This window comes from Phodopus roborovskii, unplaced genomic scaffold (genome assembly GCF_943737965.1).
Source record: "Phodopus roborovskii unplaced genomic scaffold, PHOROB, whole genome shotgun sequence".
In the NCBI taxonomy this organism is placed as follows: domain Eukaryota; kingdom Metazoa; phylum Chordata; class Mammalia; order Rodentia; family Cricetidae; genus Phodopus; species Phodopus roborovskii.
The window spans coordinates 211985-233678 of record NW_026126758.1 but is presented as its reverse complement, the minus strand read 5'-3'; the positions used below and the strand labels follow the sequence as shown (position 1 = coordinate 233678).

The 21694-nt window shown below is 42.5% G+C and overlaps 1 protein-coding gene across 1 annotated transcript; it reads left to right on the top strand.

The window, feature by feature from the left end:
* Positions 1-7534: 7534 nt before the first annotated feature.
* On the top strand, positions 7535-17840 carry Ptger2 (prostaglandin E receptor 2). The gene is made up of 2 exons (XM_051174940.1): positions 7535-8553; positions 16932-17840. Exons 1-2 carry the CDS (start codon positions 7708-7710, stop codon positions 17175-17177), a joined length of 1092 nt encoding a protein of 363 aa, XP_051030897.1. The 5' UTR covers positions 7535-7707; the 3' UTR covers positions 17178-17840.
* Positions 17841-21694: the final 3854 nt, after the last annotated feature.

Here is a 21694-nt window from a genome sequence, read left to right as displayed (position 1 = left end):
GTGGTATTTTATACTTTGAAGTTTATACTTTCAAATTTTATAGCTAGGTAAAATCAGGTTTTTTTTTTTTTTTTTGTTATTTGCAAATGAAGTTGGGGGGGGGGATAGGTTCTTATGTTGCCCCTGTAGAGGGAGCCCTAGTGCTTGAATATTGTGAAAGTGGACCTCCTCAGGCATCTCCCCAGAAGTCAAGGTTTTAGAGCTGTAGAGGAACTGCAGAAAGACAATAACCCTACATAGAATCTTCATTCCAGCTAGTCCTGTGGCAGCACGTGCCTGCCATCCTAATACTTGGGAGCCTGTGACAGGAGGACCTTGAGTTTAAGGCTACAAATTTAGTCACTGTGCTGTCTCAAAACACAACACAGCACACACCAAACTTAACAGAACCCTGAAATCTGTCTCCCTGCACTGGCAGTTCCAAAAGGAAACGGAGTTTTGCTTTGGATGGTCCTCAAGTTCCATTTGCCTCAGCCACTTTCTAACCTCTGAACCCAGTCTCACCCATTGGTTGGATTTAAATTGATTTTAAATTATGGTGCATAATCTCTTTCTTATAACCCAGTTCTGAACCAAAGCTACTTAGAACCACAAGCAAAACAAAAAGCCACAGAGCAGATTCTTGAGAAGTTTTATTTCTTCTTCCATTTTCATGGGCCTAGATAACAATCAAGACAACAAAAGCTGGGGTGGGAAGAGCCTGAGAAGTTTTCAGGGGCATTGGTCCCAAACTGGGAAAAAAATTCAGACACTTTTAGAACTCTGTAGGCTCATAGGCAGGGGACCAACAAGTGAATGTGTTTGTCCTAAAGTCTAGAGATGGAAATGGTCAATCAAACTCTTATTTGGGGATGGTTTTTTCATTTCTCCTTCAGTCTGATGGATGAAATGAAAGATTAGGATGATTAACTGCCGATTTAGATATGGAGTATTGCCTCAGACATGCGATATACTCCCTTGCCTACCTGGAAGTTCCTTCTCTCCCTCTGATTTACCCATCCCACACATGAGGTACACACACATACATGAAGACAAAATACCCATACATACTACATAAATAAATAATAATTAAAAATAAAGATGATATGTGCATGCTTAAAAAAATACATGATTATATAAAGTCAAGAGAAATGCAATTGATATAGCATATTGCTACCACTGAGAAGTTACCATTATGGACAGACACCTTGGCTCACCTCTTCCCAACTACTGGTGAGTGAGGTGTCACTGACATGTGACAGTGTTTTGTTACATGCTTCCTTCACTCAAAGTTCCCTAACTTTACACACACACACACACACACACACACACACACACACACACAGTTCCATCTGTCTAATTCTATCCCAAATGCAGGTTTCTGCATTGTATTCTCAAAATGCTCTTTTATGTTCCAGACCACAACCTGGTTTCAGACCTTGTTTTGCCTTGGAACCCACCTTCTTGGAAAAACACTAGCTTGCTGAAGGTTTCTTGTCTGGCTGCCCTTCTGAGTGGCTTGCTTCTGACTTCTTCCTGATCCACTTGATCTCATTTGGATCTGCTGTAAAAAGAATGAGTTCCAAGTTAGGTCTTACATCTAGAATTTACCAGAGAATATACTTCCTGTTGTTTTTTGTTCAAATCAAGGAAAATAACCATTGACTGGATGCTAAGATTCACTTTTGGGTATTGACAGTCTCGGCTTTTAAAAACTATAATGCATTTATCACATTCGTGTGTGTGTGTGTGTGTGTGTGTCTGCACATGCATGAACATGAAAGCCACACTGCATTGTGTGGCAGTCAGAAGACAATTTTTGGGGGGCAGTTCTCTCCTTTGACCATGTGGTTTCAGGGATCAAACTCAAGTCATCAAGCTTGCTGGCAAGTGCCTTTATCCAGTGAGCTTGGTGGCCCAGTTTGAGTTTTTCATTGAACCATTACTCCCTCTTCACCCCCAGCCACACACACACACACACACACACACACACACACAAAACAACTATGTAATGCTACTTTAGTCTTATGTGACTTTTCCCAACAAAAACATACATATTTTAAGAGTAATTTAATATACTTAACTAAATCACTAATTTTAATGAAAGTTCAGGATGTAGGCTTTTCTGATAGTCTTGCATCCTTAGTTAACATTCTCTATACAGTAGAACTTTAATCACTTGGACCTTTTGGTTGCCTTAAGATACATTTCTTTATAGAAAGTTCCGATGCTGTTTAATTCTCTCCTTAATTAGCAATTTTCAAACCAGGAAGTGAATGTACCACCCACTTCAAATGAGAACTCTCTCCCTTGGTGCTTGTGACTAACCAAAAACTGTTTACAGACTTTTCTTTGCCTGTTTCAATGTTCCTGGAAAGCCTTTTACTTTTCTAATGGGAAAGCAGACAAAGGGGGAGGAGGAGCATGTTCTGACACTGACTCTCCTTTTGCCCTGCCTTCACTGCAGATGGAATGCTTTAGCCCATGGGGGAGTTGTATGGTAACTTTGCATGCATCATCCAAGACAAGCAGAAAATGTCATCCAGAGTCCTTGCAGAGTCTCAAGCTAGTGCTGATCATAAGAGACATATTACATGTGATCTGAAAAGCAGCAGAGAAATAGCATTATGGTGCCCCTGTTCTAAAGAAAAATCCAAGCCCTGGACATGCTGATGGCTTTCACACACTCCCCTGATCTTGCTTCATAGGACATCATCTGGACTTGAAACTTCTTAGTTTCCACCAATGGTTTCTTCAAGTCTCAAGCCAAGCACACTTTTAGAGCATCAAGCTTTCATTGTGGGACACTGATGCTGCTAAGGCTGGAGGTAGTAAAAACACATGCAGATCCAGTTTATTCTCAAAGGCTTCAATCCTTCATGGGTTCTGGGTTATCTTCATAGTCCTGATCTGTTCTTTCTCTCCTCTACCACCAGAGTTCCACTATGGCTACCATTCTAGGGGGTCCTTAATGAGGTTCAGGCTCAAAACACGAATCAAATCAAATATAGTGACAAACATTGTGGTCTCCCCTGCCACTCTCCACATGAGGTAGGATCTAAAGCAACTCTGTTTAACTTCTAAAATGAAAAAAAAAAAAAAAAGGATCTTACATATCATCTTTCCCATAGGGATTCACATATGTACCCAGATTGACTAAATGTACCTTAAGAGACTACAATTTTACCTTTAATTAACTTAAATTGAAACTGTCACATGGCTACTGGCTAGCATATTGAGCAACACATGCTTCATGCTGAATAATGAATTCTGCATTCTTTATTTTTTTAACAGTGGACACATTTCTCTGGATGAATCTTGACTTAGCCTAGGAATCAACCTGCACTTTCAAGGGGAAGAGCCTGGCTACACGAGTTCAAAGTATGGAGAGTGACAGTGTTGGTGGCAGGAAGCATCCACCAGCAGGCAGCCTAGACACCTCACATGCAAGAAAACAGATACTTTGTGGACTGTCACCAAAAACATCCACTAAATTCCATCACTCCATTTTTCAGTGATTTCTGTTTTCTAGAGGGAAGTGATGTGATGTTTGTCTGCAGGTCACAGATGGTGTTCATAGAACTCTCTTTAAAAAATTATTTAGACATGCAAAGAAATCATGAAGTAAAGATGTGTTTTGAAATATGTAGATAATGCAAATAGAACTATGCAAGCATTGGTGTTAGCTTCCTCCATGTAGTTCGTGTAGTTCTCCTCTTCCTTCATGTTTATCTTTGCTTCCCGTGAGAAATGACCAACAGTAAGTATCTTGCCTTCTAAAGCCCTTGAGTTACAGATATATAAAGAAAAACCATGAATTTCAGATTTCAAGTACTATTAGTAGAGTTCTTCAAAGAAATAGAACAAATAGTTTTTGTGTCTCTGTGTATGTGTGTTCTGTATACACCATCGTATGATACATGGTTTTTGTCAGTACAAAACTACAAAAGTGCCTAGTTACAACCTTTTCAGACTATACCCAAGCCATAAACTTACACATAGCTCTCTATGTGTGTCTACTTGTAAAGCTGATGTTGTAGTTGGAAGAGTTCTCAAAACTGAAGAGTGGGGTGTTCAGATTCTAGTCAGCCTGAAGGTCTGAGATCAAAAATTCAAAGGGTAAATCAATGCCCCAGATGAGGCTGGGAATCTTGCTTCTTCTATGTTTCTAGTTCTGTTCAGTTGCCTCTGAACAGAGCAGATGAGGCCCACCCTCACTGGAGCAGATATTGGTGCTAGTCAATCCACAGGTGTGGTTACTAAATTCTTTTAGAAAACCCTCTCAGATATGCTCAGACTGTCTAATCAGCTCCTGAGCACCCCATGCTTGGTTAAGTTGACACAAAAATACTAATTACATGGTGTTCCCCAAATACAGTGGCCTCCTAAACAGGAACTGAAAATTAGCAAAGCTTTATGGCTCAATTCTAGAAATGAGGGTGTTAGTATGTTTTCTGTTAAGGAATTATATACTGTGGATAAACTGTAATTGAACTGAGATGCTGACATGTCAGTTAGAGACAGTGACTTTTAACTACCAGATGAGACTTCCATTTACTGGACCCAATCTGATGGCCTAGCTGATGAAACAGGGATGGCAAATTAATCATCCGGCCATACTTCTGAAACACATAACGCAGTTGAGCTGCTACCTCTCCGTGCCCAATCCTGGAATCAAACACACAAGAAAAATGGTAACTTGAGTATGTAGCAACTGACAGCATGCAGCCCAGTATGGTAACTGGTAAGATACAAGCTTCCAAGAACTGGAAGATCCAGCTCTGCACTTTTTGTGACAAATCCACCCATAAGTAGGGATTACTCACTGACACCCAAAGCCACATATACTGGAGAAAACCTTCCCTCGCACCTGAGATCAGGGAATTCCCTGCTCAATGTTTGTTTTAACCTCATTTCCCAGCTTTCTACTAGCTTCTTTCCCCAGGTTTATCCAAGGCTGCCCCACATGCATGAGTGTATACCTTAGGGTTTGAGGGACTTCCTTTGAGGAAACGATGTGAACAGAGCTTGGTCATCAGAAACTAGATTGTTCACACACCTCTGTGAGAATCTTCTCACAGTGTACAGCTGAATTGGGATGGAGACAACCAAGTTAAAGGCAAAGTCTGGGATAAGGATCTCGAATTGTTCTCGGGCATCCACTAAACTCAGCCAAGTCCTGCCACCATGTACTTATCTAGTGAAAATGTACAGACAAATATATAGAAATAGGTTTTGATTGTAAATGGATTATGAAAACAGAAAGTATGTAAAAGCATTTGGAAAATAAACACAGTGAAAAAAACTGCAGCAGAATCATGCTGCTTCTTCTCATTCACCCAACTGCTTGGGATAAGATGAGACAAGATTGAGATGGACACTAGGCCACTTTGGGTGGCTGGGTTGAGGGTACTATTGGCCTGCAGTTTACAGCCTAAAAGAAAACTCCCTCCATGCCCTATGAAGTTTAGCAACAGAGTGAATAGCTGCTGCTGTGCAAATAAGTTCTGCTTGCCTTATGAAAGACACATCTAGGTGGAGGGAGCCATTATGGGGTTAGAAAGAAACTTGATGCTAGGGAAACTCCCAGGAACCCACAAGGATAACCCCAGCTAAGACTCCTAGCAATAGTGGAGAGGGTGCCTGAAGGGGCCCTCTCCTGTAATCAGATTGGTGACTACCCTAATTGTCATCAGAAAGCCTTCATTCAGTAACTGATGAAAGCAGATGCAGAGATCCACAGCCAAGCACCGGGCCAAGCTCCTAGAGTCCCGAGAGAGTGAAAGGATTATATGAGTAAGTGTGTGGGGGGGGGGTGTTAGTCAAGATCATGATGAGAAAACCAACAGAGACAGCTGACCTAAGCTAGTAGGAGCTCATGTCCTCTAGACTGACAGCTGGGGAACCTGCATGGGACCAAACTAGGTCCTCTGAATGTGGGTGACAGTTGTTTGTGGGACTCCTAGCAGTGAGACTAGAATTTATCCCTGATGTATGTACTGGATTTTTGGAGCCCATTCCCTATGGTGGAATACCTTGCTCAGCCTTGATGAACAGGGGAAGGTCTTGGTCCTGCCTCAACTGGATCTGCTGCCAGGCTTAGCTGACTCCTATGGGAGGCTTTACCCTCTCTGAAGAGTTGATTGGAAGGTGCAGAGGAGGTGAGGGGGAGCCAGAGGAGGGAGGGAGGGGGAACTGTGGTTGGTATGTAAAATGAAAAAAATAAAAATCTGCTTTCCTTATTTTGTTAGAAAACCCCCTCTCTGTCTTCCAGTTCCCAGGCCAGATCATGGCTGCTAAGTCACAGGAAGCAAGGTGTGCTCTGCAAGTAATGTTTCCTTTGATTTTTGTCTTTACCAGGCTCATGTGCAAGCCTTTCTCAAAGCAGACTATTTTCTCTCATGAAATACACTCTTTCAAATAGTATATAATTACTTACATTGCCTGACAAGCTAGATTTGAAAAATCTCAAAACATCCATCCATTTTCACTACTCTGTAACTATGACAACAGATACCAAGTGACTGTTTGTGTCAGCTCCATTGTGAAACTGGCCAATTACCAGCACACTCCCAGGAATGGTTCTTTCCAATAAGCCCTTATGGTTAACTGGCTGTGAAAAGATGAATGAACACAGCTAAACAACATATCAACAGTTTCTTCAAGACTGAGCCTTGAGTAGAGAGCATTAAAGTGCAGTTGTTTTCGATCTGTGGCCACAAACATGACTCTAGATGAATACAAGAACCGTTCCTGTTTTGTTTTGTTAAGGTTACTTGACCAAACTGTCATTTGTTATAATATTAGCATAGGAAAAAATGAAACACTGGTAACTGCTCTCGGTGTATGCATGGTCTCCCATTCTTTGGATGGACAGGCTTGCTTTTCCTTCCTTCCTTCCTTTCTTCCTTCCTTCTTTCCTTCCTTTCTTAGTTTTTGTCTCATCCTGGTTGAGTGTCTTCTTGGGAGTGTGTGTGTGTGTGTGTGTGTGTGTGTGTGTGTGTGTGTATGTGTGTGTGTGTGTGTGTGTGTGTGTGTTCTATCTACAGCCTCTCTCATATTGTTCTTCAAGTTTTCTTGAAGTCTCAGTTCCTCTGTTCTCTACATCTCAGAGGACTGAGTCCTCCTAACTTCAGTTTAGTGAGTTGGTTTGCTTTTCTGTTACCCACAGCCTTACTTACTAACTTACACTGGTTTCCAGCCATCTGCTAGGGCTAAAGCCTTCAGAGCAGGAGTCAGACAGCCCTGCAACTTCCATCCTGAGTACCCCACGGGAATGAAGACCCCCACAAGCCGCCACACGGTGGATGCTGGGGTCCTCTTCTAGAGCCCAGCTAGTGTGTCTCTCTCCTAGTCCCCTCTACAGCTCCCAAACAATGGAAGCTGCTGGCCTGGAAGCCACTACTAGACCCGCCCCTCGAACAGCGCGGGCGCGGCAGGGGGTGGGGGTGCTGCTCCTCTAAGCTCCGGCCGGCCCGCAGCTTCAGGGGGTGAGACGCGGGAGCCTCGAGGGTGACCTGATGCTTCAGGGAAGTGGCTCTTGGACGCGCAGGCGATAGATCCGAGAAAGGTTGCCCTTGGAGCTTGGAGCTGGAGGCCGGAAGGGAGCTCTGGATTTCGCTCCCTCCTCTTTCCCCGTCTGTGTCTGGGAGCATTGTGACCTTCAGATCCTCCTGCTGTCAGGTACCAGCCAGGAGGAGAGTGTACCTCTCTTCCAAGCCCTACACCATGCGCAATGCCTCCAATGACTCCGTGCGGATGGAGGACTGCGAGAGTCGTCAGTGGCTCCCCTCGGGCGAAAGTCCAGCTATCAGCTCGGTGATGTTCTCTGCCGGGGTTGTGGGGAACCTTATCGCGCTGGCGCTGCTGGCGCGCCGTTGGCGCGGGGACACCGGGTGCAGTGCAGGCGGCAGCAGAACCTCCATCTCCTTGTTCCACGTGCTAGTGACAGAGCTGGTGCTCACCGACCTGCTGGGGACCTGCCTTATCAGCCCAGTGGTGCTAGCTTCCTATGCGCGGAACCAGACCCTGGTGGCCTTGGCTCCCGAGAGCCGTGTTTGTACCTATTTCGCCTTCACTATGACTTTCTTCAGTCTGGCTACAATGCTCATGCTCTTCGCCATGGCCCTGGAGCGCTACCTCTCCATTGGGCACCCTTACTTCTACCAACGTCGCTTCTCGCGTCGCTGGGGCCTGGTGGTACTGCCCGCCATCTATGCGGTCTCCTTGCTCTTCTGTTCCCTGCCGCTGCTCAACTACGGGGAGTACGTCCAGTACTGTCCCGGGACATGGTGCTTTATCCGGCACGGGCGGACTGCATACCTGCAGCTGTACGCTACGGTGCTGCTGCTGCTCATCTTGGCGGTGCTCGCCTGTAACTTGAGTGTCATCCTTAATCTCTTCCGTATGCACCGTCGGAGCAAAAGAAGCCGCTGTGGATCATCCAGCGGTGCCCCTGGTGGCCCTGGGATGCGCAGGAAAGGAGAAAGAACTTCGATGGCAGAGGAGGCGGACCACCTCATTCTCCTGGCCATTATGACCATCACCTTCGCCATCTGCTCCTTGCCTTTCACAGTAAGTCACTCGTTTCTTTCCACAGCTCAGCCACAAGCAGCTTTCTCAAACTCCTTTCACCCCACCCTTTCCATGTCCGGGCACACATTGGCAACCCGAAAACAAAATGCCCTAACTTGTAAAGATCTGTTGCTTTTGCTGCTTTTCCTTTTCACCTTTACCCACTTCCTTCCGCCCCTAGCCTTTGCACATGAATGCTGTTGCTAAGTTAGCACTGCTAAGCTCTAGAGGAACTTTCTCCAAGGCCCCTTCCCTGAATTGGTAGGTAACTGAAAAAGAGGGAGTCCCTTCCATGTTAGGATGGTTGTAGCTGTTATAATCTAACCGCCAGAGCCAGTTTGCTGGCCTTAAAGCCCAGTCCCTTGGTGCTTTCATTTCTCCTGGCCAAAATGTAGTGGCCAACCCAAAGCATTCAGAGGGCCCTTGGTGTTGAAATTTACAGCCTCTTTCATTTGACTTTAGGAATTTTAAGTTAGAAAAATGTAGTTAACAGGCTCACCAGTTTACATATTAGAGTACAAGTCTGTGTGGTCATGAAAATGAGAGGAAAGGATCAACTGTCAAGTAGTGATCTTGCCATCCCTTACAGGAGACACTGTGACCTCTTACAAAATATCCTCTTGATATTGCTGTCGGGAATGCACATAGACGACCTCCGTTCCGCAGCCGTAAGCAGGAAGATACATGTAGTAACAGCTGGTATATCTCAGGAAAGCAGAGAAAAGGCTGTCTGGAGAATGGAGGCAGGCCCAGGGTAGAAGCTTGGGTGCTGCCCAGCTAAAGGGACCATTAGCTCTGAATAAAGGAGTTCTAAAATAGATCCTGAGCTCCTAAAGTCTAATGTGGAAGCAGAGTCAAAGTTGGAGCCTTCTGGCCTCTCTGGGAGCTGCAAAGGGGATATTTGCAAAAGGATGCCATGGATGGTGGCTAATGGAAGCTCTCACTTGTAGAAGCTGCAGAAACAGTTCTTTCCTGTCTCCTGCCCTTACTGATGCTTCTGATGGGTATCATCTACTCATTCTCGAGGACAGAAAGAAGTTCAGATATGAACTCCACCCCCAAGGGACCCCCCCCCATTCTCAGCCATGTTATCTTTGCTCTGCTTCCCATTACCCTCACTGTACCTCTCCTCTGTCATGGGAGAAGATGTCTGAATTGGTAAGTTATACTTAGTAGGGAATGAGATGGAGATGATCAAGGCCCCCTCTTAAATAATGAATTAGCTGTGGAAGATGGCATCTCCCTAGGCACCCCAGCAGCAAAGCTTGTGTTGTGGAATGTTGTAATTTAGAAACCAACATGGATCCTATGTTTAGCTTTATGGGGAGAGTGTTTTATGTTTGGGCCATCCTTCCCCCCCCCCTTTTTTTTTTTTTTAAATACAGAATAGCAAGATCTGTTTTCTATGTTCTTCAAAAGTGTGTCAGATCTCTAGCAAGGAGTAGTGTTCACAAGCAGAGTTGGTGGGACCCAGTCAGTTCTGCAGTGCTCTGCTGTGGAAAAAGGTGGGATTTGGGAAATCCAGAGTTAGTAATGAACTGCTAATGCCAGCCATGATCCCAGGTTATGAGCAGAGAGGGATCCTTTCTTCTAAGATGTCTGTCTATCTAGGGCCTCCAATGTTCAGAAAATAAAACTCTCAAAATGGAAAAAAACATGCCCAGCACAATGAGATTAAATCAGTTCAGCCTCGTGCATCATTACTGTGACACCCAAAAGTCTTAGGGTTCTAAGTGTTCATTTTTATATCAAATCATTACCTTCATAGTAACCTCCAAGAGGTATCCAGTTGTGCAGATGAGTCAAGTAACTTGGTCCTGAGCCCGCAGCTCAGAAAAGCGCTAAAAAACCGAGACCACTATGTATCAATAGCAATTATGTCTAAAAAAAAGTCCTCATTTCAAGAGTAACATGGGAGAAGGCCCGAGTATGGTTTCACAAGAGAACTGTCAGTGTATTATAAATATTTGAACCATCTTGTCCTTTTATGCCAACTTACTAGCTTTAAAAATAAAAAAGCATGTAAGCACTATTTTTGTTTTTGTTTTCCATGTTAGCGTAATCATGTTGCTTCATTTTCCTTCTCCACAGACCTATGAAATGCAAGCCTGGGACTGAGATTTTGGGAGATTGGCTAGTGTAAATGCTACTCTAAATTAAGAAATAATCAGATTACCCTTCACATAAAAACTTTCCTTTGATGCTCATAAAACATTTTTTGGAGATTAAAAAAGCATGTGGTGTTTAGGAAATGACATTACTTGGGCTGTCCAATATGAAATCATGCAAGAGACCAACAACATATTCCAAACTGTTTATTCACTAAATGAGTATTGTATAAATTAATAGATTCCTCCTTATGTTAATCAGCTGTTGTCACCATTTCACAGTGATAAATAGAAGCTGTTTTCTTCCCAAAATGGAACAGAACACAGGAAACATATAAGCCTTCCATTCTTGTCTCAAATACTGTTTGTGCCTCAATTTCCAACCCACATCCAGCCTCTTTCTCAGCACTTTGCTAATTGTGGTTATTTTAAACTGTTTTCCACATGCCATTAGGATAAAGTATTTATGTGTTTTATTCACTTCTGAAATTTCAAGAGCCTACCATTGGCTCACTCTAGAAATATCTTCGTCTTCACACATTCTCCAGGGTTAGAATTTCTAGGTAAATCTGATTAGTGGAAATCTGATCTTTACACTATAGAAAAATTGAAGCAAACAATCCTGGAGTCCCCTGTTCACTCCTGGCTTTCTTGTGTAAAATGTCATATAACTAGGTGGTGAAAATCTGGAATGAAATTAGCCAGGCACAAGGATATAAACTATAAAAATTCAGATAATGATGGAAGAGAAACCGAGAAATCTTTGGGTGCCCACTGAGAACTTAGTGTGTCGATATGTAAGTGGATGTCCATGAACAGCTGGAATGTCCTTTACCATAGAGACATCATTAGTGATCTGTTGGGACTGTTTAAATATACATTTCCTTTTAAGAGAATGTTCCTGTGTGTGCGCGTGTTTTTATGATGGTTTTTAAATGCAGTCCGTAAGAAGCATCATTAGAGTTTTATATCTACACTTTCAATTAGGTGGATCTTCACTGTTATTTCAGGCCAGGACTTCAGCTTTAAACAAACAAAACAAAAACAAAACCATATTATCACAGCTCTTTGAGATCAATTCCTTCTTCTTTAGCATATCAACAGCCCATTACAGTATGAACTTAAGAACAAATAGATACCATGATTCAAGAACGCAATCAACAGATCTAGAGGCTTAACTCTCAGTTAATCTACAACTTGCTCTGTTCGCTTGGCCTCTTCTGTCCTGTTTGGGTTTCTAACCACCAGTCCCCATCCAGATCTTGAACCTAAATCTACTGCACCTCTGTCACATCACTGGGGTTCACTAAACTCCATCTCTCTGACAGCATTTTGCCACCAAAATTGTTCCCTAAATTGAGAGGACTACGTACTCTGAAATTAGGACACATGTGTAACATGAAGGGCCAGAGAAAGAGAAAGAACATTTAGGGAAGGCTGAAACTTCCTGTGACAAGGGGAGTTGACTTCTGCTCCATGGGTAATATATGTGTTACTGTCTGGGGCCTTGTGTTTACTCTGCCAGACAGGGGATTAAAAGGCAGGGAGGATCTCCAGTGGAACAGGTAGCAACTGGGAAAAGTCTCAGACACAGCAGACAAAGTCAACAGGTGAAGAAAGGCATTTATTAGAGGAAAGGACCACAGTACACAGAGAGAAACACATAGCAAAGGAGGGGTGGGAAAGCTGAAGCCGACCCTCTCCTGAAAGGCAGGCTGGGGGTAAGGGTCTGTGAAGAGTCCTCCTCCCCCAGTTTAGTATTGGCAGTCTGGACAAAGAGAGGCTGATAGGTCCACAAGTTTGAGGTAAACATGCTGATCCAGCCTTAAACTCCTCTTGCTGATTCATCTGTGGGGATAGAGTAGTGGGGGAGGGACCGCCAAAAGGAGGGGCGACTAGTGGGAGAAAAAGGCAAGTCTTTAAGGTCTTTGTCTTCAGTCAGGAATATGAAGAAAAAGCTGGAAGTTTACTAACTTTATTATCTCTCCCTATGTCTACCTATCAAGAGCTCTGTATGAACACCTTCCTAGCCTTCCTCACAGATCACTCCAAAGCCGTTTGGGTAGGTGTATCCTCAGAGCCACTGTCCTGGGCTGTATCAACCCAGAGCTATAGACTTTAGCACTCTGATGTCATTGCAGTCCTGAGACAATGGCAGGTTGTGCTCATACTGGAGCCACGTCAGTGCGAAGTAGGCTTTAGTTTCTCTGTACCACAGACACGTTTGGGGAGAAAGGATTTCCTTAAAGCATGCCCACCACCACCACCATCGTCATAACAACAACAAATTAAGAGTTAATTGTGCAAAGCCTGTAGCTAAGATACCACAGCACTTTTCAGAAGGCAGATGAACACGGTAAGAGCTGCGTGCAGGTAAATGTTGATGAAAAAGAGCCCCAGGGAGAGCCAAACTGAGACTTTGACAATGGGCCACAGTTTTCCCGTCTCTAAATGCAAGAGTAATAGCCGCAGGCCTCCATGACACTCTTGAACAGAAGTGTCTGTGCATCTCCAGTTCAGGTAGTCAGTCACTTGTGAATCTCACGTGATGCTTTGTTCCAAAGGCTTTGCATGCACTGTCAGGATCCTGCCTAGGGACTGACATCAAAATTGGAGCCCCACCACTGTAGTTTGACTCCTTAGGCAAAGTAACTAGTCTTTTAAGCCTTGGCTTCCTTCTCTCTGAAATGAGCCTGCACTCCTGTATGGAGGTTATTAGAACCCCTGAAGCCCATGTCTTAGCCAGGACTGAATACATCAAAGAAGCAAGGCAACTGAATGTTTTAAATCTCACCTAGGGATTTCATTAATGAGTCAAGTGAAGTGCTCATTCACTCTAGAATTCTGAACCCACTCCGTGTTGGGTTAAAGATGGGAGAATAGTTTCATGATAACCCCTGGCCACTGCCAAGATGAAGCTTCCCATGGGTGGCTGCCTCAGACATGGCTAAAATAGGAGATTCCTGACTGTGTCCCATCTGTGCCACTCAGATATTTATTATAGCTCTGTAGTCTTTACAAAATCTGGAGCAGGGTGTCAAGCAATGAACTCACTGGACACATTAGACTAGCACCTGGCATTTTTCTCATAGCAAGTATATTGGTAGTACATGCCAGAAGGCACATGCATTCCTACCAACCTCTGAATTTAAATTCTAGAACATCACCAAAGCATTACTCATTAATTCCTGTGTCTCCCACATGTTAGCTGTTTTTTTTTTTTTTGTTTGTTTGTTTTTTTAACAACTGAGGATCAGCCACAGAGAGGGAGGAAGAGCCAATGCATGAAGATCCACACTTGGAGTTTGGAGGCAAGTCATGGTAATGGATACTGTTTTTACATTAAGGTCAGTCAAGTACATTTCCAAGAGGAAATTTGTGAGAAATCCAGGCAGAACCAATATGCAGAGCCAGTCAGAATGCACAAGAAGGCAAGGGATGGTAGGGTCTGAGCCACAACCTTTATTGGGGCTTCTGCAGGAAAGGCATGTCAAGGCGAAAGGATTGGCAAGCTTGGGTAATTGTGACAGGCCATCAGCTACAAGGAGCCCTTGGTTGCCTGGTAACAGGACCCTGGATCCTTAAGGAAAATATTACTATGAGTTGTGTGGTCTATAGAGGAGGTGTATCTTAGGACTGGTCAGTAATGTGTGTAGCAAAGACATACTCCCCCTGGAACCCTTGTTGATTGCAATAATTACCCATCCCAATGAGGGGCTTTTAGATATCTAAACCTCATAATAGGTTTGGGAATGTAGCTCAGTTTGTTTGACAAGTACATGTGTGTGAGACCCTTGGTTCAAGTGCCAGCACCATAAAGCATAAAAAAATTACATCATAAAATATCATGATGTATAAAGATTATAACTGTAATAGTTACATGACAGTGTTAAATGTACTTAGTATCACTAAATTGTGCACTTGGAAGTGCTAAAAATGGTGCATTTTATGTTATGTGGATTTCACCACAACTTAAAAAGAAAAAGAAAAAGAAACAAACAAAAAGCCATTGGCTCCACAATGCAGAAGAGCAGAAGTGGCATTCCAGTCATACAAAAGTGGCATTTTAGTCATACCCTGAGGACTGTAGGGGAAATGGAGGCAGAAGATGTACCCTACATCAAGAGCGTTGAAGGTGTCTGATGTTGGCCTTTCTTCTAAATGTAAGAGAATTGAATCATCTCCTTCGGAGTACTGGCTAGTTTCTGAAATGCATATTTTAAGCAATTCTAAAACTTACATACCAGAGTGTACAAAAAGGAAAAGAAGCTCAGAGTTGTTGCGGCGTTACCATGGCTCACTTTCACTTCTCATTACCCTGGCACACTCTACAAAGTCAGCAACTACGACAGAGTTTGTTCTGTACTGGAAACCTGACTCATCTTCATGAGTGGAGCTGGTGATGAGGGTATTGAGTCCTATCCACACTGCTTGCCTTGCATGCCCAGCTCAACATTGTTCTCCACTAAACTAGATCAGAGGCAGCTATGAGTCTTTCTACAACAGAGTGCTATTAATTGTGCATGCAGTGTGTGTGTGTGTGTGTGTGTGTGTGTGTGTGTGTGTGATGTATCTTAATTGATTAGAATTAAGTACACTATTCCTGTGTTTCTGCCTCCCAGCTGATGTCTTGGACACATAATACTGAATATTTTGTATCCAAAGTAGTGTATCAGACTAGAAAACTATTGTCCCCTTGCACAGCCCCACCTAACTCTTCTCTCCAAGGTCTGAAGCCCATTATCAATTCTTAGTCTTTTTCCTTACTCATCTGCCAACTCTTCTCTCCATTCCTCATGCCAAGACTCTCTGGCATAAACACCTCTGGCTGCCAAACCTTCCCGCTATTGCCCTAACATAAACAACCCGAAGATGACTGCTTTTCTCTCTCTCCCTACACTTTGGTACATCTAGTTCCCAGATGTTGCAGAGTTAAGTACCGGGGAAAAGGGAAGGAATGAGTTATTTTGGGAAAAGAGTGTTAGGGAAGAAGTGGATGGCTTCCCTTAGCCAGACTAAGCCAGAGGATTCCTGGAGCATTAAGAATTATGTGTTAGTGAGATGATGAGGTGTGATCCACATTCGATCTCCTCTTTGTAGGCTGGAATGAAGAGGTATGGCTACCAAGAATGTAGCAATCTGACCAATCTATGCCAATCTGACCAAACTGCTGCTTTGAGTCAGATGAGAGCACCAATACCGGTTTGAAAATGCTTATCCATGTATGAGAATGCAGCTGTCCACTTTCTAGAGTTCAGGACATCATCCTGAAGGTTCCTGCTGTAACACCGCCCTGGCTGTAACACGCAATGAGCGCTGCACCAGCAATATAAGTCTTGGATTTGTACCCTTACTAGAACACTAAACAGCCTTCAGCTCATGGCAAGTGACCTAACTCTTCAGGGCTTCTGTGTTCTCACTAGTGAATTGAGGTCACAACTCACTTACTTTGTAGAGCACGTATTACAGGAGCACTGCTGAAGCAGCTAACATGTTTCTTCCTATGACTCTGTGTAGTCGGTATGATATCAAACTTACAGCTTCACAGCTCCTTGTCCATGATAGATATCAGAGACACAGACAGAGTTAAATTCAAGCCAAAGCAGTGGGATATTCAGAGCCAGCTCGCCAACTGACGTGCTCCATCGCTGTCCCTTGCGGAGTCATGATGGTCACATTAGGCCAGATATTTGGAAATGTCACATGTTATTCTTAACATTCCTGGGACTCACTTCCTCATCTGCTACAGTTTCCATAGGACTAGGAAGAAAGCAGGTTCATGACCTGGTGTGTTTCACAACACACATTTGGGGCTATTGACAAATAGGAGCTACAAATATTATCATCATTACTGCTGATGTTATTAAAATATTCTATTTGGCAAAGTACAGTGGCTTACACCTGAAATCCTACCTGGGAAGGTATAGACAAGTCATGTCATTGAAGTCAGTTTGGGCTGTATAATGAGACCATCTGAAGGGAAAACATATTCTATCCTAGGTGCCAAGAAAAGTTTATTAATTCCCCTCCATTCCCAATGACAAGACTAGAAAGTTTTGTGTAATACCAATGTTAATTGTAACCCTTAGAGCACTTGTTTTCATCAATTTCACAAAAAAATTATTGTTATGATTTATGTAGGAGATTTTTACCACCTGCCCTTTCATTGCCACTACCAAACAAAAACAAGGCTAACTTAAGAGATGACAGATCTAAGTCAGCTTGCTTACAATGGAGAACTAACATGGTTTTCCTCTCTGCATCTTTCAGATCTTTGCTTATATGAATGAGACCTCTTCCCGAAAGGAAAAGTTGGACCTCCAAGCTCTTAGATTTTTATCAATCAACTCTATAATTGACCCTTGGGTCTTTGCCATCCTTAGGCCACCGGTTTTGAGACTAATGCGTTCAGTCCTCTGTTTTCGGACTTCGTTGAGAACACATGGAGCTTCACAGACTTCTTGTTCTACTCAGTACAGTTCCAGCAAACAGACTGACCTTTGTGGACAGTTGTGAGGACACACTTCATGAAATCCTCTGCTAAAGACCTTAAACAGTTTCCTTGGAGAAACATACAGAGCTTCCATATAAACAAGATGAAACTGCCCTTCGAAAGCAGAGGTTTGACTGGAGATGTGAAGACAAGACCCTTCAGGGGAGGTCTCAGAAGGATGTCTAGAGCTCGAGTCATGTGGCCTTTGAGGGACAACCAGCTGTGTCTAAGACCTGGTTGATTTAAGCCTTCCTGCTGAATGACAAAGCATGTGGTTTTGTAATTTGTTTAAAACTCTACGTGGTTACTATCTCCTGTTTTAAATTTCGATGCCACTGCTGTTATAAATGCAGTGTGCAGTCAGGCCAAATGAAAACTCATTCTCTAGGCAGTCAATTCGTGCAAGCGATGAAGCAATCGAGGCAGTCACTGTTCTGTGATTGCTTAATGGACTCTTTATTTGGACCATGAAGTTGGAAGTTGTTGGTCCCTTCTACTGTAATGTTTGTGTGTGTGGAAGTCCTCTCTAGTCATGACTGAGAGGGCTGCACTGATTTGGTGGATGCCAGTTTGGTTCACCCTTCCCTTAGGAGCCTTGTCCTGTTAGGTTATTTATTCTGTCTTGTTTATTGTGGTGATTCTACAGAAGAAGACCAGAAATTTCCTTCTCAAGAAGAAATAATAAAATATTAATTCTAATGAATGCTCTTTGTTTTTTTGTCAGGGAAACTTTTTTTCACAGTTGTATCTGAAGCCAGATTTTAGAATCAAAATCCAAAATATCAAGTCCATTATTCAGGTATACTGGAATCCTTCCAGTGTTGAGACTAGGGACATGACTAAAATACACATATACTTCACAAGATGATTGATTGTGTCACAGCAAGTTCTTCTGTCTGTATTTTTATTTAAGGAACATACTTTGACTCATACTACAGAAGAAATCATGTAATTGTGAGTCATAGCTTAATGTATTTCCAAACATTTGGCATGGTGTAAACTCAGCATTAAAGTATTTCAGTGAGCGTGTACATTTTAGTCAAAGTGATGGTGTAAACACATCTGAAATGCTACAAACTAAACTATAAAACAAAACAGGGGAAAGTGGAAGTCTTCAACGTACTTACTCCCCAAGAACAGTTTGCAGTTAGCATAGACATGGTATCCTTTTTTAAATTTTATTTTATTGAGCTATACATTTTTTCCCACTCCCTTCTCTCCTCCCCTCTCCTGTTCTACCCTTCCCCTGCCCCCCACGCTTTGAATTTACACCGGAGATCTTGTCTTTTCTCCCTTCCTAGGCTAATCTATGAATATCTCTCCTAGGTTCCTCTTTGTTACCTAGGTTCTCTGGGGTTGTGGCCTGTAGGCTGGTTGTCCTTTGCTTTAAGACATGGCATCTTTTAACTGAAATGAAAGTTGGAAAAAATTGAATTAATTATTGGCAAGTTATTAAAATGTATGCTTGTTGTAAATTAAAGTTTTACCAAAAACAGTAGGGTTCTTGATATTCAAAGAGAGTTTTCAGTCATCTAACATGGTCAATCGAATAATATAACCACCTTATCTGAGGGCAGATAAAATTATAGGATGGCTGTTTTTTTTTTTAATTTAGTTGTTTCTCAAGTCTCATTGTTTACTCAAAGCTATTTTCTATATTTAGTTATCAAACTTGATGATTATTTAGAATACCTAAGCATCTCTGATACAAATTATCTGTATCAAATCAGCTCTTGTTTTTAAAAGAATAAGTAAATGATTCACATTTATATAAATTTAAGCATGGCAGACAGTTTAACAACTAAAATCTAGACAGGTATAAATAAATACACCCCCTCCACCTAATATTTCATGCCAAGAAATTACACCCAGAGAAACAATGAGGCCTGTAGTGTGATCCTCAAAAAATTACACCCAGGCAAACAATGAGGCCTGTGGTGTGATCCTGGATAAAATGCTGGTTATTTTGAATCTGAAATTTTGATTCTTTTTATCAGATGACTTCGTAAAATCTCAGAATGAAAAATTATTAACTACAGTGTAAATGGAGTTCTTCAGACCTTCAGACTTCTATGGTTAGCTAGTGGTGAGCTCCATTCTCTAACCTTCAGAAAGTCTTTATTTGTACAAGCAAGATATCATCACACTACAGTCTCTCAGGCAACACTGTACCCATGCACTCATTCAGAACAATGCCTGAAATTTTTTTTAAGTAGACATATTACTAATGAGAACAAAATGATACACTTGAGAGCTCAAAGTATCATAATGTAAGATACTAAAATTATGTATTTATTACCATTATTATGGTCAATTTTCAGCATAGCATGCATGCATTTTTGCATGTATGCATGCACAACAGGTGTGTGTGTGAGAAAAAGAGAGAGAGAGAGAGAGAGAAGGCCCACAAGTTGTTGGGAATCACCCTTCATGGGTCTTCTACTTTGTTCATTAAGGTAGGCTCTCTCAATCAAATGAATAGCTCACCAGTATGGTGAGCTTAGCTAGCCAGCTTGCTCTGGAGGTCCTCTGTCTCTTGCCAGCCCAGAAATTGTGTGGGTTCTGGGCATCCAAACTCTGATCTTCATGATTGTACAGAAGGGCTTTAGCCACTGGGCCATTTCCTAAGTTTATTAAGCCACTTATTTAAGAACTAGTCAGTCTCCAGATTCCATTTCCTTGTGTGTTTCTGCTCCTTGCTTGTTGATGACTAAGTTCTATTGCTTCATTTGCAACAATTTATACCTAGAAGAAACTGAATGCCATAACTTTACCTAACAATCATCTATTGTTCATGGCATTGCAAAAGCAACTTAGAAAAAAAAAATGATACCTAGAAGGTATGCAAACATTTCCTCTTTGGAGACCCTAATCCACCAGCCATGCTTGTGTCAGTTACTGACTCAATTTCCAGGGAGATGAGAGAAACCACATTTACTTTTATGTATTACAGGGTTCAGTTTGAGAAAAGAAAACCTGATTTTGTTTTTTGCATCCAACCATCACTGGTGTGAAAGAGGAGAAAAATGTCAAGTGAATATTCACCTGAGAATCTTAGCCTTAAGTTAAGGTGTCCTGGAATGGAACCAAGTGCTCTGTTCTGTGCTGGGTTGTCTCAAGATGATTCTGTGTGAGCCTGGTCATCTTGACAAGAAAGATCTGGGAAGTGCTGCTGTTAAATTGGAGTCTTTGCTCTCTAGAGATTTGATGGAGAACCAAATTTGCTGAAAAGTCCGTAGAAGACCCAAATGTTAAGAACTTTAGATCTAAGATGACCTTCATGCTCCAGAAACAACCACCCCAAAACATAGAACCAAGACAACCTGCAGCCAATGTTCTAGAAACTACCATCCACAAACTGCCCTGGCTTCAGGCAGTGCGGGGGTCGGGGGGGACCCATCCCACCACATGCCCAGCATCTCTTGTTAAACTTCCATACCCTCCTCTCCTGTGTCAGAGCCCTTCTGATTTGGACTCAGACAAAGAGAAACAACTCATTCTGGCTTAGAACTTGATAACTTTGAATGGCAGAGGAGAACAATTAGCTCTCACTTGGGACAAGGCTTGTTTGTTTCTCTTAGTTTAAGCCAAACCTAATGGTTTTCCAGACTTGGGAAGGGCTCCTACTTGGGCCTCCCACAGAGATGCATTTCCCTCTGCAAAAGATCATTTTCCCATTCAGGGTCATGTGCTTCTCAGCTGGAGGCCTTAGTAACACTCATTCCTCTCCCCTGGATGTCCTCTCCAAGTGTACTTGTGACAGATCACCAATCACTCACAACATCACAGTAGACTTTATAACTTAAAAAGCATTTCATTAGTGGGCAGTGGTATTGGATTCTAGGCCACCCAGAGCTACATAGTGAGACCCTACCTCAGAAACAGTCAAAACAAAGCAAAATAAAAGGCATTTGATAACCTGAAAAACTATGGGAAGCAGTGGTATTTTTAGCAACTCACAAAAGCTACAATCCCATTCACATATAGCTGCAGGCCTTGGGTCAGGTGCTGCTGTTTCCATAAAGTTCCTTTCTTGTCCTGGTAACTTATATGATTTAAAAACAATTGCAAATCTTTTTTTTTTTTTTTTTTTTTTTTTTTTTGTGGTTTTACTTACTGTGAAAATATAAGTCAGTAATGATTCAGGTCAGAAATGAAGATGCATTCAGGGATAAATGAGGAATGTCTACTGAAAGGAGTATTTACAGAGGGGTAGCAGCATAAAGGGATGGTGGAGGAGCCTTTGGAAGCCTTTCTCCCTCCTACATCTAGAGTAACAAGGGAGGAACAGTTACTGGAACCCAGGGAGACATGTAGAACATGCCATCTAATAGGAACCATGATGACCGAGAAAGGGAAACAGCTACTGCCCAGTCACAGGACAGGAAGAAATTCTTATGTCCATCCCTTCCACCAGGCAAACCAAGTTGTAGTTAGTCTACAATGTAAGAGGACCTAATCTGTGCACCCATGAAGTACAGAATGCTAGATCTAGAGGGTAAAATGAAAACTAGCCAACATGAGTAGAACAACAATTTAT